This window comes from Microcaecilia unicolor, chromosome 11, assembly GCF_901765095.1.
Source record: "Microcaecilia unicolor chromosome 11, aMicUni1.1, whole genome shotgun sequence".
In the NCBI taxonomy this organism is placed as follows: Eukaryota; Metazoa; Chordata; class Amphibia; order Gymnophiona; family Siphonopidae; genus Microcaecilia; species Microcaecilia unicolor.
This window is the reverse complement of record NC_044041.1, coordinates 172,566,923-172,589,426: the sequence shown is the minus strand read 5'-3', so window position 1 is coordinate 172,589,426 and position 22,504 is coordinate 172,566,923. Positions and strand designations below refer to the sequence as shown.

The 22,504-nt window shown below is 43.4% G+C and overlaps 1 protein-coding gene across 1 annotated transcript in view; it reads left to right on the top strand.

Moving 5' to 3' along the window:
- Positions 1-16,654, top strand: part of LOC115480796 (cytochrome P450 2C15-like) — a 36,000-nt gene extending 19,346 nt beyond the window's left edge. The window contains exons 6-9 of the mRNA XM_030219703.1: positions 3,269-3,410; positions 11,404-11,591; positions 14,478-14,619; positions 15,903-16,654. Of these exons, the coding sequence (XP_030075563.1) occupies positions 3,269-3,410; positions 11,404-11,591; positions 14,478-14,619; positions 15,903-16,084 (654 nt within the window). The 3' untranslated portion in view covers positions 16,085-16,654. The remainder of the gene's footprint in view (positions 1-3,268; positions 3,411-11,403; positions 11,592-14,477; positions 14,620-15,902) is intronic.
- Positions 16,655-22,504: the final 5,850 nt, after the last annotated feature.

The following is a 22,504-nucleotide window of genomic DNA, read 5'->3' as shown; positions in this document are numbered from 1 at the left end:
AATACTTTTAAAAAATAGGAAAAAATATTTTTTATTGAATAAATAGTTAAGCATCAGTTAGCATATTTGGGTTAGGTTTGAACAAGCTATTAGGAGCGATATAAGGAAAGTCACCACTCATCCCTAGGATTGGTAGCATGGAATCTTGCTACTATTTGGGATTCCAGAATATTGCTACGATTTGGGATTCTGCCAGGTACATTGACCTGGATTGGACACTACTGGAAACTGGATACTGTACTAGAAGGACCATCGGTCTGACCAAGTATGGTTGTTCTTATGTTATGTTTATATTCTTATGCCCAGAGCACTAAATGCAGAGTAGATGCTGGGTATACCTCCTTCACTTACCACACAGACTTTGCACTTACTGTACCTTAACTTTTGCAGTTAAGAACTAATCTAATCTATTCAGCAATTTGTAGACCATACTAGTCCCAGCAAGAGGTTCAAGGCAGTTAACAAAAAGAAATAACTCAAAACAAAATGAGGAATTACAAAATTACATTTAACAATAAAATACTAACTAAAATTTATCAAAAAAATGTTTTAAGTTTTTTACGTAAGTGTATATAATTTATCTCCGAATAAATTTGCATAGGAAGAGCATTCCAAATTGTAAGTGCTCGACAAGAAAATAAGGCTTCTCCTGCAGCGCTTGCAGGCTTCAAGATTCGTTGCTTCCCGTTCCTCCCATCCATGCAGCAACCTCTCCTCTGCTAAGCCTTTGCTCAAATGCTCAAATACACAAGGGGAATGGATGTGCACTTGAGCTGGAGGAGCACCCAACTGCCGGTGTGACAGGCCCATAACCAAGCTGGTAATGGAGTGGTAGGCGATGAGAGAGCAGCGCTGGAGCAGTCTGCAAACATGATTAAAATGGCAATTGCACCCTTGCAGTCACATCTCTTCCTGTCTCCGGCGGCCCACCCCTTCTCCACCTCTAGAACTCCCCTCTTACTAGCTACTTCCTCTCCTCCCCTTCTAACCTTTACCATTTTACCTTTGGAGTCCTTGATCTAAACTGCCTACCTCTATCTGCGAGTCTCTCTGACCCCTCCCCTCCCTCCCCCCGAACCCTTTACTAGCCGTACCAGGCCGCCACCTGTTTGTGTTCCTGACTGCCTCTTGGTCAGCTCCCTTTTCTAAAATGCCACTGGAATTGAGCATGTCCCAACTTTGGTCTGATCTCTACTTTTGATGTAAAAGGGGGACTCTAAACTGTTTAGCTAAAATGGAGCCTGGCATATATTCAGTGCCAATCACTATCTGGATAGCAGCAAATAAAGTCAATTATTATTTTTTTAATGTTAAATTTTCATATACAATGAGGTTGATATTCAAAACAATTTAACAATTTCCGGGGAGAGTGGATGCTGCACACGCTAGGATGAAAACAAAACATTCTTTAATATATTGCATTAAAGAATGTTTGGTTTCATCCTAGTATGTGCGACATCCACTCTCCCCGGAAGCAGGTCGTTTGACCAAAGCACTTGGTTTGACACGTTCTGACGTTGGACAGTGGAATTATTTGATCAGCGCTGAGTCTGCTTACGCAGGATTAGTAGTCGCCATTTATATATATATTTTTTTATAAATATATATTTTTTGATATATTGTAAGTTTGTATAAGAAGTTTTCCTCTTAATATGAATTTCTAAAGTTTTCAATAAAGTATGGATAGCATTTTCTTGGAGGTTTTTGGTCCAGGGTGGCAAGTGATTGATGTTGTGCGGTAGGCTCAAGGGTTTGGCATAGCTAATAGCCTGGCCACTGATAGAAATCTGATGCCCCTGCATCCTTTTTCCCTCCTTTTGTTCTCCTTTCCATTTTTTCTTTATTTCTTTTTTTCTCAGCATTAAAACATCTTTTGTTCCCTGTTTTATTTATGATTGCTTATGAGGAACTTTAGCTGGCTTTCCTTGTTAAGGACAGTCTCCCTCTCTCCTTGGACTGATGTTGTTAAATCACCTGTGCAGTGTCTCTAAATATCAGCACTAACCACCCGATCTGAATGCGGACAATGGAGGGGCATTCCAAGGGAAGATTTTTCCCCAATGTAGGCATTTATCCAGGCAACAGTGATATTCAGTGCTGGTGTCTGGATAGTTAACCAGGTAGATAGGACCACATAAAAAAACAGTCCTGTCTTTGTCTGGTTAGCTATCCTGACCACTGTGTTTCAATATTAAAAGATCGTGTTAAGATTATTTGCACTGTTTAAGATGGTATCAGGCGAGTTCCCACCTGGACAGTTCCCACCGGAAAGGTCCAACCCACCAATTCCCACCTAAGACAATTTGTCCCCCAGGACAATTCCCACCAAGGATTCCCCCCCCCCCCCCGGACATTTCCCACCCTCCCCTAGCCTGTCGCTTCTTTCTTGTATCGGATCCCATAAGTCTTGGCGGTGCTTTTTTTATAGCATCTGAAACGAGGTTAGAGCAGTATATTGATGTACACAGAGGACGTATAATAATGGAATAACTTTTCATAGGTAGAGTAGTAGTTTGTTATAAATCGTAATCAGTGTGTCATTTTGAGGGGCTGAATTAGGTTGAAACCTAGTTTGGGGGGGTGTAGGAGGGCACTGCCCCTCCCCATATGAACTGCACTTTGTATTTATCTATTTATTTATTTACTTACTTATTTATGACATTTAGATCCCAGATTAAATATGAATTAGGTTCAAAACTAGTTTTGATGAACTGTATCTTTGGAAGGGGAAAGGGATGTGTAAAAGATAATGCTGTGGGAGGGGGGTGTGAACATAAAAACATAAGAGTAGCCATGCTGGGTCAGACCAATGGTTCATCTAGCCCCAAAACGATGTGGAAGAGAAAAGGGAGGGGGATTATTTGTTGTAGTGTGTTTTTTGGGTTATGTGGGAATTGTTCTCCCTGGTGTGATGGGAATTGGTTCAGTGGGAATTGTCCTAGGTGGGAATTGGTTGTTGGGAACTGTCCGGTGGGAACTGTCCAGGTGGGAACTGACCTAGTACCTTTAAGATTGGTATTCGTGTTCTGTTGTACTGGATGCTAACTTTAATCAGATTTGGCACCCCTGAATATTGACCTCTTTGCCTTCCAGTGCATTTGAGCCCCAGCTGTGTCTCTGAGCACCCATGAGTCAGTTCTACTCTCCATATGTATCCTCAGCCACATCACTTTCTCCTCCTTGTGGTCTAACTCAGAAGTTTACTAGTATCATTAACATATCCTTTTGTCAAATAGCTTCATCTTTGATTTCTTTTTGTATCTGTTAGGACAAAGGGAATCCCCAGAGTGAATTTTCTGCAAAGGAGTTGGTAACCACCACTTTTGACTTATTCTCAGCTGGGACAGAGACAGTCAGCACGACCCTAAGATACGGCCTCCTGATTCTTCTGAAACACCCGAAAATAGAAGGTGAGAAAGAAAAGGCAGGTGATAAAATGAAAAGCAAAAAGTTGAATGAAACGTTTCTGCCCAGACGTGGTTTCTTCCATAGTTAAGGATCTGATAAGCACAGAGAATCACCAGTGCCAACAGGGCAGTGGATGGATGGAACTGAAGATGGCAGAGAAGGATAATCAGTGGTGAAACTAGAGAGGCAGAACTGAAGATCAAGTAGGAAGTAGGATCTACGATATCACAGCAGAAAAGAAAATGAGAAGGGAAGGGAAGGGAAAGAAAGAGCTGTCGCTACCTGCATATTTTCATCTTCCTATATAACATACATAGTAACATAGTAACATAGTAGATGACGGCAGAAAAAGACCTGCACGGTGCATCTAGTCTGCCCACGATAAACTCATATGTGTATACCTTACCTTGATTTGTACCTGTCTTTTTCAGGGCACAGACCGTATAAGTCTGTGCAGCAGTATTTCCCGCCTCCCAACCACCAGTCCCGCCTCCCATCACCGGCTCTGGCACAGACCCCGTATAAGTCTGCCCTCCCCCATCCTAGCCTCTCAACCACCAACCCCTCTTCCCCCCGCCACCCAATTTCAGCTAAGCTTCTGTGGATCCATTCCTTCTACACAGGATTCCTTTATGCCTGTCCCACGCATGCTTGAATTCCGATACTGTTTTCATCTCCACCACCTCCCGCGGGAGGGCATTCCAAGCGTTCACCACCCTCTCCGTGAAGAAATACTTCCTGACATCTTTCCTGAGTCTGCCCCCCTTCAATCTCATTTCATGTCCTCTCATTCTACCGCCTTCCCATCTCCGGAAAAGATTCGTTTGCGGATTAATACCTTTCAAATATTTGAACGTCTGTATCATATCACCCCTGTTCCTCCTTTCCTCCAGAGTATACATGTTCAGGTCAGCAAGTCTCTCTTCATACGTCTTGGAACGCAACTCCCATACCATCCTCGTAGCTTTTCTTTGTACCGCTTCCATTTTTTTAACATCCTTCGCAAGGTATGGCCTCCAAAACTGAACACAATACTCCAGGTGGGGCCTCACCAACGTCTTATACAGGGGCATTAAAACCTCCTTTTTTCTGCTGGTCACACCTCTCTCTATACAGCCTAGCAACCTTCTCGCTACGGCCACCGCCTTGTCGCACTGTTTCATCGCCTTTAGGTCCTCAGATACTATCACCCCAAGATCCCTCTCCCCGTCCGTGTCTATCAGGCTCTCCCCACCTAACACATACGCCTCCCTTGGATTTCTACTCCCTATGTGATCACTTTGCATTTCTTCGCATTGAATTTTAATTGCCAAACGTTAGACCATTTTTCCAGCTTCTTCAGATCTTTTTTCATGTTTTCCACTCCCTCCGGGGTGTCCACTCTGTTGCAAATCTTGGTGTCATCCGCAAAAAGGCAAACTTTACCTTGTAACCCTTCGGCAATGTCACTCACAAATATATTGAACAGAATGGGCCCCAGCACCGATCCCTGAGGCACTCCACTACTCACCTTTCCCTCCTCCGAGCAAACTCCATTCACTACCACCCTCTGGCGTCTGCCCGTCAACCAGTTCCTAATCCAGTTCACCACTTCGGGTCCTATCTTCAGCCCTTCTAGTTTATTCAAGAGCCTCCTGTGGGGAACCGTGTCAAAAGCCTTGCTGAAATCTAAGTAGATGACGTCCATAGCACGTCCTTGATTTAATTCTCCCGTCACCCAGTCAAAGAATTCAATGAGATTCGTTTGGCACGACTTCCCTTTGGTGAAACCATGTTGTCTCGGATCTTGCAACTTATTTGCTTCCAGGAAATTCACTATCCTTTCCTTCAGCATGGCTTCCATTACTTTTCCAATAACCGAAGTGAGGCTTACCGGCCTGTAGTTTCCAGCTTCTTCCCTATCCCCACTTTTGTGAAGAGGGACCACCTCCGCCATTCTCCAATCCCTCGGAACCTCTCCCGTCTCCAAGGATTTATTAAACAAATCTTTAAGAGGACCCACCAGAACCTCTCTGAGTTCCCTCAGTATTCTGGGGTGGATCCCATCCGGCCCCATGGCTTTGTCCACCTTTAGCTTTCCAAGTTGTTCATACACACTCTCTTCCGTGAACGGTGCTCTATCCACTTCGTTTTCAGGTGTACTTTTGCCAGTCCCTCTCGGTCCTTCCCCAGGATTTTCTTCAGTAAAAAACAGAACAAAAGTATCTATTTAGCAAATTGGCTTTTTCTTCATCATTTTCTACATAGCGTTTTGCTGTATCTTTTAGTCTCACAATCCCCTTTTTAGTCTTTCTCCTTTCACTAATATACCTGAAGAAGTTTTTGTCTCCCCTCCGTACATTTCTAGCCATTTGTTCTTCCGCTTGCGCCTTCGCCAGACGTACCTCTCTCTTGGCTTCTTTCAGTTTCATCCGGTATTCCTCCCCGTGTTCCTCTACTTGAGATTTTTTGTATTTCTGGAACGCTAACTCTTTAGCCTTTATTTTCTCAGCCACTTGCTTTGAAAACCATATCGGTTTCCTTTTTCTCTTGCTTTTATTTACCCTCCTTACATAAAGGTCTGTGGCCCGTTTATTACTTCTTTTAGCCTGGACCACTGTCCTTCCACTTCTCGTCTGTCCTCCCAGCCCATCAGCTCCTTCCTCAGGTATTCTTCCATTTTGTTAAAGTCAGCTCGCTTGAAATCCAGGACTTTGAGTTTAGAGTGGCCGCCATCCACATGAGCCGTTACATCAAAACAAACCGTTTGATGGTCACTGTTTCCCAGGTGTGCAGCCACTCGGACATTTGACACAATATCCCCATTCGTGAGCACCAGATCCAACGTGGCTCCCTCCCTCATGGGTTCGTTCACCATTTGTCTGAGCAGAGCACTTTGGAAAGCATCCACAATCTCTCTACTTCTTTCCGATTTTGCAGACGGAACCTTCCAATCTACATCCGGCAGATTAAAATCTCCCAACAGCAGCACCTCTCTTGTCTTCCCCAACTTTTGAATATCAGCGATCAGATCTTTATCTAGTTCTTCCAATTGTGTCGGGGGTCTATAGACAACACCCACGTGGACCAAGGTTCTATTCTCTCTTTTTAAGGTGATCCATATTGCTTCTTCCTTTCCCCACTTCCCTGTCATTTCAGTTGCTGCGATATCATCTCTCACATACAGAGCTACTCCTCCACCTTTACGTCCCTCTCTATCCTTCCTAAAAAGATTATAGCCTGGTATGTTTACATCCCATTCATGGGAACCATGGAGCCATGTCTCTGTGACTGCAACTATGTCCAAGTCAGTCTCCAACATCAGGGCTTGAAGGTCATGAATTTTCTTGCTTAGACTGTGAGCATTTGTGGTCATTGCTTTCCAACTACATTTCCTAGTATGTGTTTTGGGTTTATATCAGTGATGGCGAACCTTTCAGAGACCGAGTGCCCAAACAGCAACCCAAAATCTAATTATTTATCGCAAAGTGCCAACAGGGCAATTTAACAGGTGGTGCATTCCCCCCTCCCCCTCATCCCCCCTCCCTCTCTCCCCTGTCCTCCCTCATCCCCCTGCCCCTCACCCCCCCTCCCCCTCGTCCCCCCTCCCTCTCCTGTCCTCCTCCCTCGCCCCCTCCTCCACTTGCCTCCGAGTTCCAGAGTCCCCTCCCTCCCAGTTACAGGGGCCCCCCTCCCTCCCTTCGAGTTCCAGGACCCCTCCCTCCAAATTTTAAAACTCATCTATCTTACCTCGTCGGGGTTAGGGCGGCAGCAGCAGTAAAAAGCTTGCAGGCTCGGCTCGGTGCTTAGTTCCGTTTTCTCTTCTCTCTCTCTCAGCTCTGGCCCCACCCTTGTGGAAACAGGAAATGAGGGCGGGACCAGAGCTGAGAGAGAGAAGGGAAAACGAAACTAAGCACCGAGCCTGCATGCTGCCGCCCTAACCCCGACGAGGTAAAATAGATGACTTTTAAAATTCGGAGGGAGGGGGCCTGGAACTCGAAGGGAGGAGGGAATGAACTTCTGGTGGGTGAGGCAACGGCACGCGTGCCAACAGAGAGGGCTCTGCGTGCCCTCTCTGGCACGCGTGCCATAGGTTCGCCATCACTGTCCTATATTAAGAACCAGATTTGGTTAAAAACAGATAAAGAGATGTTCTAAAAACTAGTGCACATAAATGCCAATATTCTGTCTAAGCACTATTCTGCAAATTCCTACTTAACTTATATAGGGTTCCTTTTATAAAGGCACACTGGCGTTTTTAGCACATGCTTGGTTTGCAAGCTTGTCCTTCCAAGCTTGGTCTGCAAGCACTCATATCAGCTGTCATGGGCATAAGTTTTGTTTCGTCCTACTGCTGCCTGTATACAGAGTGCATAAGCTTTGATTAGCAGTAAACAGCAAATATTGTTATGCACTTCTGATAAATCACATGACAAGGAGAAACTCATAAGAAACAGGAACTATAAGACCCATATATGGCAGACAAATATTGATGAAACCGGATGGTGAGTGAGACTGAGGACCCTCCACCAAATAAGGAGAATTCTTTAGGTGTTTATGGGAGGGGGAGCAAAGATGTTCATTCAGGTTGTACATAGTAAGAAAGACAAGATGCATGGGAGTTTCATGTGTTACTGATAAGGAAATGGCCAATGAGCACATAGTGCTCCCCCTCCATTGGGACTGGTAAAATAAGAAAAATAACCCTTTTGTATAATAAAGAAAACAGGAACAGGAAATATCCTTTTATGTACACTAAGTTAGAATAAGAGGAATCACATGATTTAGGAGAAATGAAACTTATAACAGTATATAAGTGCAGAATGAGAAAGACAAACTGAGCAGCCTTGTAGCTCAGCCTGAACGTCTTGTTGGCTGTGTGACAAAACTGCTCCAGAGGGATCGATCATTTTTTTGTATTGTTTTAGAGAAATACCAATAAAGATTTTACTTGGTTGCACCTAAACTAAGTTTGATTCTCTCTCTTACTCCAGCCAGAGAGATTTTTCTCTACAGCTGAAGTGTTTTCCCTTCCAAAGGGACAATAGGATGGGATTGCACTATGTTCCTGGTCCCTGCTACAGCCAAGCTCTGTTCCTTGTCCCAGCTACAGCCAAGCTCTGTTCCTGGTCCCTGTTACAGTCAGGCTCTGTTCATGGTCCCTGCTACAGCCAAGCTCTGTTCCTGCCTTGTCTTTAGTCTTGCTTTTGTTTGCACCTGTTGCCTAGCTCCAGCCCTGCCTTGTTTCTGCCTAGCTCCAGACCTGCCATGTCAGCCATGTCTTGTGCCTTGTCTTGTTCTACTTTTTCTCATGTCTGGATCCAGTTCTTGCCCTTCCTATCCTTGCTTTGCCTGAACCCAGTTCTAGACTTTTTTCTGTGTTTTGCCTTACTCTTGTTTAGGTTCAGTTCTAGCCCTGTTGCCTTGCTCACCGTTCCTTGTCTGGATCAAGCTTCTGTCTTGCTTGACTGCTTTGTTCAGTTGTGCCTACTTTGCCTTGTCTTGTCCAGTCCTGTCCAGATCAAGTTCTTACCTTGCCCTTGTCTTGCCTTTTCTGGACCTAGTTTTAACCTTTATCTTGCCTTGTTCTGCATGGGTTTCAGTTCTGCCTTGCCTATTCTGAACCCAGTTTTAACCTAGTTCCGAGTCTTGCCTTGTTTTTCCTAGTTTCCAGTTTTGCCCTTGACCTTGCTTTCCTTGCCTTATCTGGATCTGGTTCTTTTGTTTGTTGAATCTTGTTACTCCTGCCCTGTGCCAGCCCAAAGGACTTGTCTGTCACAACCCCAAGTGCAGCCCAAGGGTTCACCATCCCTGAATCCATGACAGTTCTTCAGAGATTTAGAACCCTTCACTATGAGTAGATTTTTGCTTGAAAACTATAATCAAAGATTTGAAATGTCGTCTTTTCCTCCGGTGACCTAAACATGCTGTCCCCCTGAAAAAAGCATATTCTATCAATGAACCTATTGGAGAGGCACTGTTGTAGGGCAGGTTTCAAACAGCCAATTAATATAAATTACTCTGAAAATCATTCTGCGTTATATCTAAGCAACCCATTGCTGCTACAGTTAAGGGGTTTCCACTGGTGTTTGCTGTCCTGATTCCTATCATAAAATAAAAAGACCTCAACTGCCAAATGAGAGGACACACCTCACATCTGCACATTTGATTCTGTAAATTTCAAATGATTGAACCATGTCTGTCTTTTAGCCTCCTGTTTTGTGCTTTTGAATTTTCCTGTTGCATGATCCTCACAGGGAAGTTAGTTTCAGAACCTCGATAGAAGATGCTTCATAAACCCTGCTACAGTGGGGGAAATAAGTATTTGATCCCTTGCTGATTTTGTAAGTTTGCCCACTGACAAAGACATGAGCAGCCCATAATTGAAGGGTAGGTTATTGGTAACAGTGAGAGATAGCACATCACAAATTAAATCCGGAAAATCACATTGTGGAAAGTATATGAATTTATTTGCATTCTGCAGAGGGAAATAAGTATTTGATCCCCCACCAACCAGTAAGAGATCTGGCCCCTACAGACCAGGTAGATGCTCCAAATCAACTCGTTACCTGCATGACAGACAGCTGTCGGCAATGGTCACCTGTATGAAAGACACCTGTCCACAGACTCAGTGAATCAGTCAGACTCTAACCTCTACAAAATGGCCAAGAGCAAGGAGCTGTCTAAGGATGTCAGGGACAAGATCATACACCTGCACAAGGCTGGAATGGGCTACAAAACCATCAGTAAGACGCTGGGCGAGAAGGAGACAACTGTTGGTGCCATAGTAAGAAAATGGAAGAAGTACAAAATGACTGTCAATCGACAAAGATCTGGGGCTCCACGCAAAATCTCACCTCGTGGGGTATCCTTGATCATGAGGAAGGTTAGAAATCAGCCTACAACTACAAGGGGGGAACTTGTCAATGATCTCAAGGCAGCTGGGACCACTGTCACCACGAAAACCATTGGTAACACATTACGACATAACGGATTGCAATCCTGCAGTGCCCGCAAGGTCCCCCTGCTCCGGAAGGCACATGTGACGGCCCGTCTGAAGTTTGCCAGTGAACACCTGGATGATGCCGAGAGTGATTGGGAGAAGGTGCTGTGGTCAGATGAGACAAAAATTGAGCTCTTTGGCATGAACTCAACTCGCCGTGTTTGGAGGAAGAGAAATGCTGCCTATGACCCAAAGAACACCGTCCCCACTGTCAAGCATGGAGGTGGAAATGTTATGTTTTGGGGGTGTTTCTCTGCTAAGGGCACAGGACTACTTCACCGCATCAATGGGAGAATGGATGGGGCCATGTACCGTACAATTCTGAGTGACAACCTCCTTCCCTCCGCCAGGGCCTTAAAAATGGGTCGTGGCTGGGTCTTCCAGCACGACAATGACCCAAAACATACAGCCAAGGCAACAAAGGAGTGGCTCAGGAAGAAGCACATTAGGGTCATGGAGTGGCCTAGCCAGTCACCAGACCTTAATCCCATTGAAAACTTATGGAGGGAGCTGAAGCTGCGAGTTGCCAAGCGACAGCCCAGAACTCTTAATGATTTAGAGATGATCTGCAAAGAGGAGTGGACCAAAATTCCTCCTGACATGTGTGCAAACCTCATCATCAACTACAGAAGACGTCTGACCGCTGTGCTTGCCAACAAGGGTTTTGCCACCAAGTATTAGGTCTTGTTTGCCAGAGGGATTAAATACTTATTTCCCTCTGCAGAATGCAAATAAATTCATATACTTTCCACAATGTGATTTTCCGGATTTAATTTGTGATGTGCTATCTCTCACTGTTACCAATAACCTACCCTTCAATTATGGGCTGCTCATGTCTTTGTCAGTGGGCAAACTTACAAAATCAGCAAGGGATCAAATACTTATTTCCCCCACTGTATATATGATTCTGTTGCCATACGCTGGATTAATTCAGCATAAAAGCAGATTCTCTCTCTCCTCTCTGCCCAATATGGCTGTAATCAAGTTTACATATTTATCTATTCACTTCACAGCAAAGATCCATGAGGAGATCGACCGTGTGATCGGACAAAACCGTAGCCCCTCTATCGAGGACAGGAATGCGATGCCATACACTGAGGCTGTGGTTCATGAGATCCAGCGGTTCATAGACCTCATCCCACTGGGTGTACCCCGTGCTGTGACTCGAGATATCCAATTCAAGCAATATTTTCTTCCCAAGGTAGAGGTCTCACTGGGGGAAATATTCACTTATTCAGTCACCTGGCTGCTGTATAAATAGATGACTTATCTACTTATCTTTTTTGCCCAATATTCAACCTCTTTATTTATTCCAGTAGGACTGCAGAATATGTGGTTATAAAGTTAAATAGATAACATCCATTGATATCAGGACTCCCATTTGTGCTGTCCTAATAAACAAAAAAAATGTTCTGATTAGCCTATATCATCACTATCTTTCAACCCCACCCCCAGAATAACCCTTGCCCTTCTTAATCTTCTATGGATGACGTTTGATAAGACATCAAAATATCCAGTCCAAGGTTAGCTGGCATAGAATTGTTAAAAAAAATAGGACTTAAGAAGTTAACCCAATTCTGACCCTACAATACCAACATAGCCATTATTTCTAGCCTAGTTCATTGCTTTGGTTTATGGAAGGAAGTGTAGAGAATTTTCAAAGGAAGTTGCTTATTATATGTTTATGTTTTTAGCCTGTAAACCGCTCTGTTCTGCCTTAGGCAGCTAGGGCAGTCTAGAAAGCAGTAATAAACTATAAACTTACATAACTAAGCAGTTATTCAGGTAAATTCTTCAGTCTGAAAATTGATCTATCCTCCATTTTTCCAGCCCAATATTGCAAGTCTAGTCGTCAAGTTCTATATGGTTATTAGACTTAGTTGTGGAAGAAGGACAGGAGGTGTAAACAAAAAAAGAGGCAATTTTGTACCCTCTTACTTTTCTGACCCTAATTTTCAAAAAGAAAGTAAGCAGATAGTCTCTCTTTGAAAATTAGCTATCAGGACTGTTGGTGCAAGTGTATCTCCAGACCTGCAAACTATATCCAGCAGTGAAACTTGTCCCCATATGCAAAATTTATACAAAGGAAGAAATACAATTTTATTGGTAAAAGATTGAACTATGCATGATATTTTGGCAATCTTCACTGTACTGGGGGGTTCTTTTACAAAGGTGCAATGAAAAATGGCTTGCAATAGTGTAGGCACGGGTTTTGGGTGCGCACCGATCCATTTTTTAGCGCGCCTGTAAAAAAGGCCTCCTTTTTTTGCCAAAAATGGACGTGTGGCAAAATCAAAATTGTTGTGCGTCCATTTTGGGTCTGAGATCTTACCACCAGCCATAGACTTAGCGGTAAAGAATCTGGGCGGTAATGACCTATGCACATCAAATGCCACTTGGCGCGCCCCCATTACGTGCGCCAGAAAATAACAAATATTTTTCAGACGCACGTAGTGGACGTGCGCCAAAATTGATCCTACCACAAGGGCCATGCGGTAACCGGGCGGTAACTCCAATTTGGCACTCGTGGAGGGGCATAATCGAATGGGGTGCCCACGTTTTTATGAGGGTGCCCTCACAGGATGGCCCCGTAAAGGGGCGGGGCAACGCATTATCGAAACAAGACAGAAGTCCATCTTTCGTTTTGATAATATGGTCAGGGACGCCCAAATCTTGACATTTAGGTCGACCTTAGAGATGGTCGTCCTTAGGTCGTTTTTGAGATGGTCGTCCTCGGTTTTCGGCAATAATGGAAACCAAAGATGTCTATCTCAAAAACGTCCAAATCCAAGCCCTTTGGACATGGGAGGAGCCAGCAATCATAGTGCACTGATCCCCCCTCACACTCCAGGACACCAACCGGGCACCCTAGGGGGCACTGCAGTGGACTTCACAAATTGCTCCCAGGTGCATAGCTCCCTTACCTTGGGTGCTGAGCCCCCCAAACCCTCCCCCCAGGTCCGCCTGCCTGAAGTACACTGCACCCACTACAACTGCTCCAGGGACCTGTATACTGCTGTGATGGACTTGAGTATGGCATTTGAGGCTGGCACAGAGGCTGGCAAAAAGTATTTTTAAACTTGTTTTTTATGGTGGGAGGGGGTTAGTGACCACTGGGGGAGTAAAGGGAGGTCATCCACGATTCCCTCTGGTGGTCATCTGGCCAGTTCGGGCACCTTTGGAGGCTTGGTCGTGAAAAAAATTGGACCAAGTAAAGTCGTCCAAGTGCTCGTTAGGGACGCCCTTCTTTTTTCTATTATCGGCCGAGGACGACCATCTCCTAATCACGCCCCAGTCCCGCCTTCGCTACCCTGCCGACATGCCCCCGTGAACTTTGGTTGTCACCGCGACAGAAAGCAGTCGAGGGTGTCACAAAATCGACTTTCGATTATGCCGATTTGAACGACCTTGCGAGAAGGACGCCTATCTCCCGATTTGTGTTGAAAGATGGGCGTCCTCCTCTTTCGAAAATAAGCCTGATAGGCACTTACACGGCTTAGTAAAAGGGGCCCTAAATGACTGACCATGATGAATTACTGGAGTGAATCAGACACATGTCAGCTGTGATTATTAACAATGATGGAACATAGTCAAGCCTTGTCCAGGGCCAAGTAAAATACATCAGTTTCTCACCATCACAAATCTTAGATATTGACTGAGCAGTATCTGTTGAATAGGCATCACTGGATAGATAGATAGATAGATAGATAGATAGATAGATAGATAGATAGATAGATAGATAGATAGATAGATAGATAGATAGATAGATAGATAGATAGATAGATAGATAGATAGATAGATAGATAGATGTGTTACTCCAATGGGAGATGCTTCATCTAGATCTGATGATAGATTATTTCAGTCTTATCATCATAACTCAAAAACAGCGAACAGCAATTCAATGATTTTTTTTACATTTTTTAACATTCACCTGTTTTAACCAGCTCCATCTTTTTTCAGCATTCTATCTAATAGAGCTATATGACTCCCCTCCCACTTACTCAATGCCTGTATTAATCTTTCTTTCTAAATTCTGTTGACTGACAGCTGCTTCCTCATTTTAAAAGATCTGATTTTTGTCTTCCAGGGTACCACAGTATATGCCTTGCTGAGTTCAGTCCTGTATGACCCTAAACAGTTTCAGAACCCAGAATCTTTTGATCCCAACCACTTTTTGGATGCCAATGGCTGCTTTAAAAGAAATGATGCATTTATGCCATTCTCTGCAGGTATCACTATGTATTTTTTCCATATCTTTGTTTTACAAATGCATAACCTTCTTATACATGTTGTTCTCCTCAGTTATCACTACATATTTTTAACCAAGATTTATTTTACCTCACTTTGGATTTGGAATTCCCTGCTTTTCTTAGGAAAATTAAAACCATAAGCCCATATATGCATCAGGAGTAGAACCAGGACAAGATTAGCTTCTCCTGGAAAATGAAGCCATTTACAGAACACTGCTAGTTGTGCGCATATGTGTAATTTACCTGTGAAAGTGCTAGCAAGCTGCCTAAATGCAATACTAGAACTGCACATGTAAATGACAGAGCACATAAATGCAAAGGGGCTGCCCAGGGGCAGACCATGGGAAGGGTATTGGCGGTGCTGCAACTTACACATGAAATTTATTGAATATTGTAAGTTACGCATGCCCTTGCCATATTAGGTGGCACAGAAATGTAAGGCACACTGATGTCAGGTTAGACCAGTATTGTATAACGACAACTATCACCGCACAGTATTAGGGAACCAAAAAGGAGGTGTCCAGTTACAGGACGGCTCCCAAAGTGTGTAAAATTGTACATATTCCCCTCGGATTCTATATATAGCAACTAGGGTTCCATGCACAAATCATCATGCGTAGCCAATCAGTTCATGCAACTTAATTAGGTAACAAGCCAATTAGCATTGATAATTGGAAGTTGATAAGCAATTATCGGTACTAATTGCACTAACTGGGATTTATGCGTAGTCTTTAAAGTAATGCACATAAATTTGACTGTGTGGATCTCAAAAGGGAGAGTGGCAATGGGAGAGGCAAGGATGAATTGTGGGCTTTCCTAAAATTTAAGCGCAATGTTATAGAATATACTCGGTTCATGCCTAAATTAGTCGTATGCTTTTTAAACCAGGTTTTGTATAGTTTAAATGGATGCAACTAAGTTGAGTCACAAAAATGGGAGTCACAAGAATGGGCATTATGCATATGCTATAAATTGTGCCTAATGTTAGGCAAAGTTTATAGAATAGCTTTAAGCGCGTTTTTGTTCAGCGCTGATTTTTTTGGTGCCATATATAGAATTTGGTCCATTATGAAATGTACGCATGCTTTTTATCCACTAAAAGTAGATAAACATTCACATAACTGGATCTACCTATGTAGCTCCTTAAATTAAGCACTAAAAAGCAGAATATGAATCTTCTTGCTAACAACAATAAAATAACGTTTAACATTCTTATCTCAAATTCATCTACAGTTCTTACCATGCTCTTCTTTCATATACAGGTAGACGGATCTGCTTGGGCGAGGGTCTGGCCCGCATGGAGATCTTCTTGTTTCTCACCACCATCCTGCAGAACTTTGACTTAAAGTCTGTTATCGACATAAAGGACATTGACCTGTCCTCTGCAATGAGCGGCATTTCGAGAGTGCCACGCCAGTACAACCTCTGCCTCACCCCTCGCTAAGGTGGCCTCTGGATTCTTACAGAACTATTTGAAGGCTCAGCTATGCTAAAACATGGAGTCTGTGATGTACACATTACTGTTATACTTCACTGCTTTGCTCCTGGATGCCACATAGCTATATAATTGGTAAAGTTAAAGGCAGACAAGATGTATCCAGACAAGCCTTCTTCTGAATGTACAATAGCTCTTTATAAGTACATAAGTGTTATAAAGAGCTGTTGTACAATCAGAAGAATGCCATATTGGGAGAAACCGAAGGTCCATCAAGCCCAATATTGTTATGGATCTGGTTTGTCTGGTGAAAGACCTTTTAAAAGTATTCTGTGTCTAGAGCCAAAACCACAGTCTGGACTTTAAGAGAGTCTCTGAAGTTAGCAATTATTATGAATACAGAGATCTCTTTAGAAAACTATGAGGTTCTTTTAGATTCCCCATTCAAGCAGAGTTGGCACCATTTCTAGGTTTCTGACTGGTTTTTGGTTCTTGTGAGACTTCTTATTTTTCCATCATGCAATTTAATTGAATGGCGAGCTAATTAGTCCAAATAATTGGCTTGTTAGGCAACTATTGGCAGTAATTGGAATATTCATGTGTAAATTTAAGCAAAAGATCCACACCTAAATTTTACATGCATTCAAAAAAGGGGGCACAGAGATGGGAAGGTCATGGGAGGAGCAGGTGTGTTCTTGAAATTAACATGCATAGTTATAGAATAAGAGGGAAATGCACCTTATCTTTCTGCATACAGTTGTACCACGTTTCAGTTGGTGCAAATGTCTGTGCCTAAAGTTAGACACAATTCCCATACGTAAATGCCATTCTATAAACTGCGCTTAACTTTAAGTGTTGAATATAGAATAGCATTTTTTTCAGTGCCAAATTTAGAATTCACCCCTAAGTGTGCACTGTCAGAGGCATACACATGGTTAGAGCGTGAGAATGTCATGTAGAATACTCAGTTGCACGAGTTGCATAGTGAACTTAGGTGTGCCCAATTAAGCCATCTATTGACCTGTCATAAGTAGGTGCACCTGACCTTTGGTGCTCTAATGGTGCGGAGATTGGATGGCAACACTGGTAATTAGGAAGCAAGACCGGTGCTGGGCAGACTTCTACGGTCTGTGCCCTGATAGTGACTGAATAGATATGGATGGGCTAGAGCGTAAATTTTAAAGGGCTTCGACGTTAGCTTCAGAACTTTTAGTACAAGAAGAGTGCTGGGCAGAATTCTAGGGTCTGTGCCCTGAGAATGGCAAGGACAAATCAAACTCGGGTATACATATAACCAGTGCCTTTTTTCTAGCAAAAAAGGTGCTGGTACTCAAATGCCAGGCCACCCTTCAGGGGCAGGGTAATCACTGAGGGACCCACCCCATAATAGCCAGGCCCTCTGCAACCAGTCACAGAATCATTGACAAGGCAGAATTGTTGTGTAGAGACTGAGCTATTTCATTAAAACTTGGGGGACCATGGGTCAATTTTAGCAGACAATGGAAAAGGTGCTGGTACTCAGTACCCCCAAGTACCCCCTCAAAAAAGCCCTGCATATAACATATTGTATACCATGTATAATGAGTTTATCCTATTGTACAGACTGGATGGACCGTACAGGTCTTTTTCTGCCATCATTTACTATGTTACTATGTTAATGTAGCTTTGCTATAGTATTCTACAACGCTTAGGCATGCCCTTAAGCCATTGTAGAGTTGGAGTTGTGTTGCCCCTTTTTGTGTCCAAAAAGAGGTGAACTGAAGTAGAATAGAGCAGATAGAATCAATAACATAATAAAAAGTCACAAACGGAAGTGTAGTTGGCCCCAGATGCAACAAAGGAGACAGCAAAATGTTTTCTTGAGCGTGGAAACAATATTTATTCCGGGTCCCTGAATAAATGTTGTTTCCTATCTCAAGAAAGTTACAGCCAGCTACACTTCTTCTTGTGCCAAAATTGAGGTGCCAATTTAGTGAATTGCTACCCTAATGTTAATCTTGAAGGGCCCCTTTTACGAAGCCGAGTAGGCACCTACGTGCACCCAACACGTGCCAAATTGGAGTTACTGCCCGGTTACCGCATGGCCCTTGCGGTAATTTCAATTTTGGCACGCGTCCGCTATGCACACCTGAAAAATATTTATTTTCTGGCATGCATAGCGGACTCGCGCCAAGTGGCATCTGACGCGCATAGGTCATTACCGCCCAAATTCTTTACCGCTAGGTCTATGGTTGGCGGTAAGGTCTCAGACCCCAAAAATGGACGAGTGGCGATTTTGATTTTGCCGCATGTCTATTTTCAGCAAAAAAAAAAAAAAGAGGCATTTTTTGCAGGCATGCTGAAAAATGGATCTGTGCACCCAAAACCCACGCCTACACTACCGCAAGCCATTTTTCAGTGCGCCTTTGTAAAAGGACCCCTAAAGTTACTAGAGGAGAGCATCATAATTATCTGGAGCCTGCCTTGGTAGAGTTGAGATTTTCAAGTCACTATCATCACCAAAAAATGGCAAAATTCTGTATATCCTCAGTAAGATATTTGTACCCGATGGACAATCAGAGGAAAATGTCTTTCTCTGTTGCTGCTTCTCCAGCCTTACCTAGTGCACTTGAAATCCACTTGAAATTTGTTCAGAAAGTATGTATTTTTGGGGGAAAAGAACAAAATCCTTGTTTGCATTGCTGTGGATGGTATTTCTCTTTTTATATTTGCAGAGTTTTAAATATCTATCTGTTTTAATTGTTTATTAACAAAGATGTATGTTGTAAAGATTGTTCATTGCCTAGAGCTGTTAGGAATTATAGGCGATATATAAAAGAAGAAAATAAACAGGTTTACGAATTACATGGATGATTACATCTGTTCAGTTTTCATTTAGTTTTCTCTTTGATTGTACATTTGAGTTCAGCATCTGTTATGAATAAATGACATGTGTTACCTTTTTCACGTTATTCTGGCTGTTTCTTATTTGGGGGCCCTTTTACTAATTTATGCACGCCACGTTACAGAATGCATTTAGCAAGTAGTGCATGTAAATTCTAATTAAAGCCAATTAGTGCTAATAATTGCTTAAAATCTAATTATCAGCACTGATTAGCTTGTTAATCGATTAGGTTATGAGCATTGTTATGGAATACACTTCAATCTCCATGCAGAAATCTTAGTGAAATATATAGAATCCACGGGTTAATGAGTTATAAATATAATTTTATAACAGGTTGTCTATTAAAAATGATTGTCTATAGTTGGAGAACTCTGTGAGTCTAAGGGTCACAGGCAATTTATCTCCATACATCATCATCAGTGTTTGGTGGAGCCTGGGGTGCATACCTTACTGTGTCCCTTGCCTGGACGAATAGATGGTCCTTCACCATCTGAGATGATCCTCTTCTGGAAATCTTAGCACCTTAAGGACCGCATTTGTTTGCTCTATCCACTCCTCAATGGTTAAGTCTCCGTGTTTCTTAGGTACACCTGCAAAATCTGGAAGCTTCTTATGCCTGGGGATATACATGGCTGTAGTTCTGGGAATTTTCATAATCTACTCATAATAACATAGTAACATAGTAGATGACGGCAGAAAAAGACCTGCACGGTCCATCCAGTCTGCCCAACAAGATAACTCATATTTGCTGCTTTTTGTGTATACCCTACTTTGATTTGTACCTGTGCTCTTCAGGGCACAGACCGTATAAGTCTGCCCAGCATTATCCGCGCCTCCCAACCACCAGCCCCTCCTCCCAACCACTGGCTCTGGCACAGACCGTATAAGTCTGCCCAGCACTATCCTCACCTCCCAACCACAGCCCTGCCTCCCAACCACTGGCTCTGGCACAGACCGTACAAGTCTGTCCAGCACTATCCCCACCTCCCAACCACCAGTCCCGCTACCCACCACTGGCTCTGGCACAGACCGTATAAGTCTGCCCAGCACTATCCCCGCCTCCCAACCACCAGCCCCGCCTCCCGATCTTGACTAAGCTCCTGAGGATCCATTCCTTCGGCACAGGATTCCTTTATGCTTATCCCACGCATGTTTGAATTCTGTTACCGTTTTCATTTCCACCACCTCCTGCGGGAGGGCATTCCAAGCATCCACTACTCTCTCCGTGAAAAAATACTTCCTGACATTTTTCTTGAGTCTGCCCCCTTCAATCTCATTTCATGTCCTCTCGTTCTACCACCTTCCCATCTCCGGAAAAGGTTCGTTTGCGGATTAATACCTTTCAAATATTTGAACGTCTGTATCATATCACCCCTGTTTCTCCTTTCCTCCAGAGTATACATGTTTAGTTCAGCAAGTCTCTCCTCATACGTCTTGTAACGCAAATCCCATACCATTCTCGTAGCTTTTCTTTGCACCGCTTCAATTCTTTTTACATCCTTAACAAGATACGGCCTCCATAACTGAACACAATACTCCAGGTGGGGCCTCACCAACGACTTATACAGGGGCATCAACACCCCCTTTCTTCTGCTGGTCACACCTCTCTCTTTATAGCCTAACAACCTTCTAGCTACGGCCACCGCCTTGTCACACTGTTTCATCGCCTTCAAATCCTCAGACACTATCACCCCAAGATCCCTCTCTCCGCCCGTACCTATCAGACTCTCCCCGCCTAACACATATGTCTCCCGTGGATTTCTATTCCCTAGGTGCATCACTTTGCATTTCTTCGCATTGAATTTTAATTGCCAAACCTTAGACCATTCTTCTAGCTTCCTCAGATCCTTTTTCATGTTTTCCACTCCCTCCCGGGTGTCCACTCTGTTACAGATCTTAGTATCATCCGCAAATAGGCAAACTTTACCTTCTAACCCTTCGGCAATGTCACTCACAAATATATTGAACAGAATCGGCCCCAGCACCGATCCCTGAGGCACTCCACTACTCACCTTTCCTTTCTCCGAATTCCATTCACCACCACCCTCTGGCGTCTGTCCGTCAACCAGTTCCTAATCCAGTTCACCACTTCAGGTCCTATCTTCAGCCCCTCCAGTTTATTTAAGAGCCTCCTGTGGGGAACCGTGTCAAAAGCTTTGCTGAAATCTAAGTAGATTACGTCCATAGCTCGTCCCTGATTCAATTCTCCTGTCACCCAATCAAAGAACTCAATGAGATTCGTTTGGCACGATTTCCCTTTGGTAAAACCATGTTGTCTTGGATCTTGCAACTTATTGGCTTCCAGAAAATTCACTATCCTTTCCTTCAGCATCGCTTCCATTACTTTTCCAATAACCGAAGTGAGGCTTACCGGCCTGTAGTTTCCAGCTTCTTCCCTATCACCACTTTTGTGAAGAGGGACCACCTCTGCCATTCTCCAATCCCTCGGAACCTTTTCCGTCTGCAAGGATATATTAAACAAATCTTTAAGAGGACCCGCCAAAACCTCTCTGAGCTCCCTCAATATCCTGGGGTGGATCCCGTCCGGTCCCAAGGCTTTGTCCACCTTTAGCTTTTCAAGTTGTTGATACACACTTTCTTCCGTGAACGGTGCTCTATCCACTTCATTCTCAATTGTATTATTTCCAGTCCATCGCGGTCCTTCTCCAGGATTTTCCTCTGTGAAAACTCAATGTTCACTCTTTCTCATCTCTGTTCCTCTTGTGCTCTATGAAAGTCCTCCTCTCTCCTTCTCATTCTTTCTTCCTGCACATCCATTCTCACCTGCATTGCTTGCATTTCTGTGTGCCAATCCTCCATCCTCATGCTTCCCAGGGGCTCTGATTTCAAGAGAGATCGAAGTGTAAACTGCAGAGAAAATTTCTACTTATAACAGTCAACAGAGCTTAAAAAATTTGGGACAGAAAATCCTGTCTATGACTCATGACACTCAATTCTTTAGCAAGATTGCGGTTTCCCTCAATAAACGTCACAGTGATGGCAAATGATGTTTTTGGTAAACTTGCTTTGGAATGATGGTGAATGGGTCAACAAATAGTTACTAAGTGACAAAGCAGCAGCCTTTATCAATGAAACTTGGTCATGCATTCAAATAACAATTGTCTTTTATTAAATGACATACTAAGCTGCAGAAGTTTCTATTAAATAATGTCTATTATCTGTGCACAAATATTATCTAAATCAATCAAATAAACATTTCATATCAACAGATTAGTCTCTATTTTTTTCATTATATGAGTTACTTTGGTGTTCAGGGTCATGCATGTATTTGTATGTGAGTCCCACCTCCTTCCTAAGGGCCCCTTTTAACACACTGTAGTAAAAAGGCCCCCCTTTAACCATAGTGGGTGTAAGTTTTTTTTTTTTTTTTAAAGGAAATGGCTGTGTGGTAAGTTAACCACTTGCTTCATAGCCATTTCCCAGAGGAGCCCTTACTGGCACCTATTTAGGAGATTGCATGGGCTCCCTCGCTAACCCCCCTAATAAATTCTGAGATGCTGGAAATGGTACGCGGTGGGGACAGG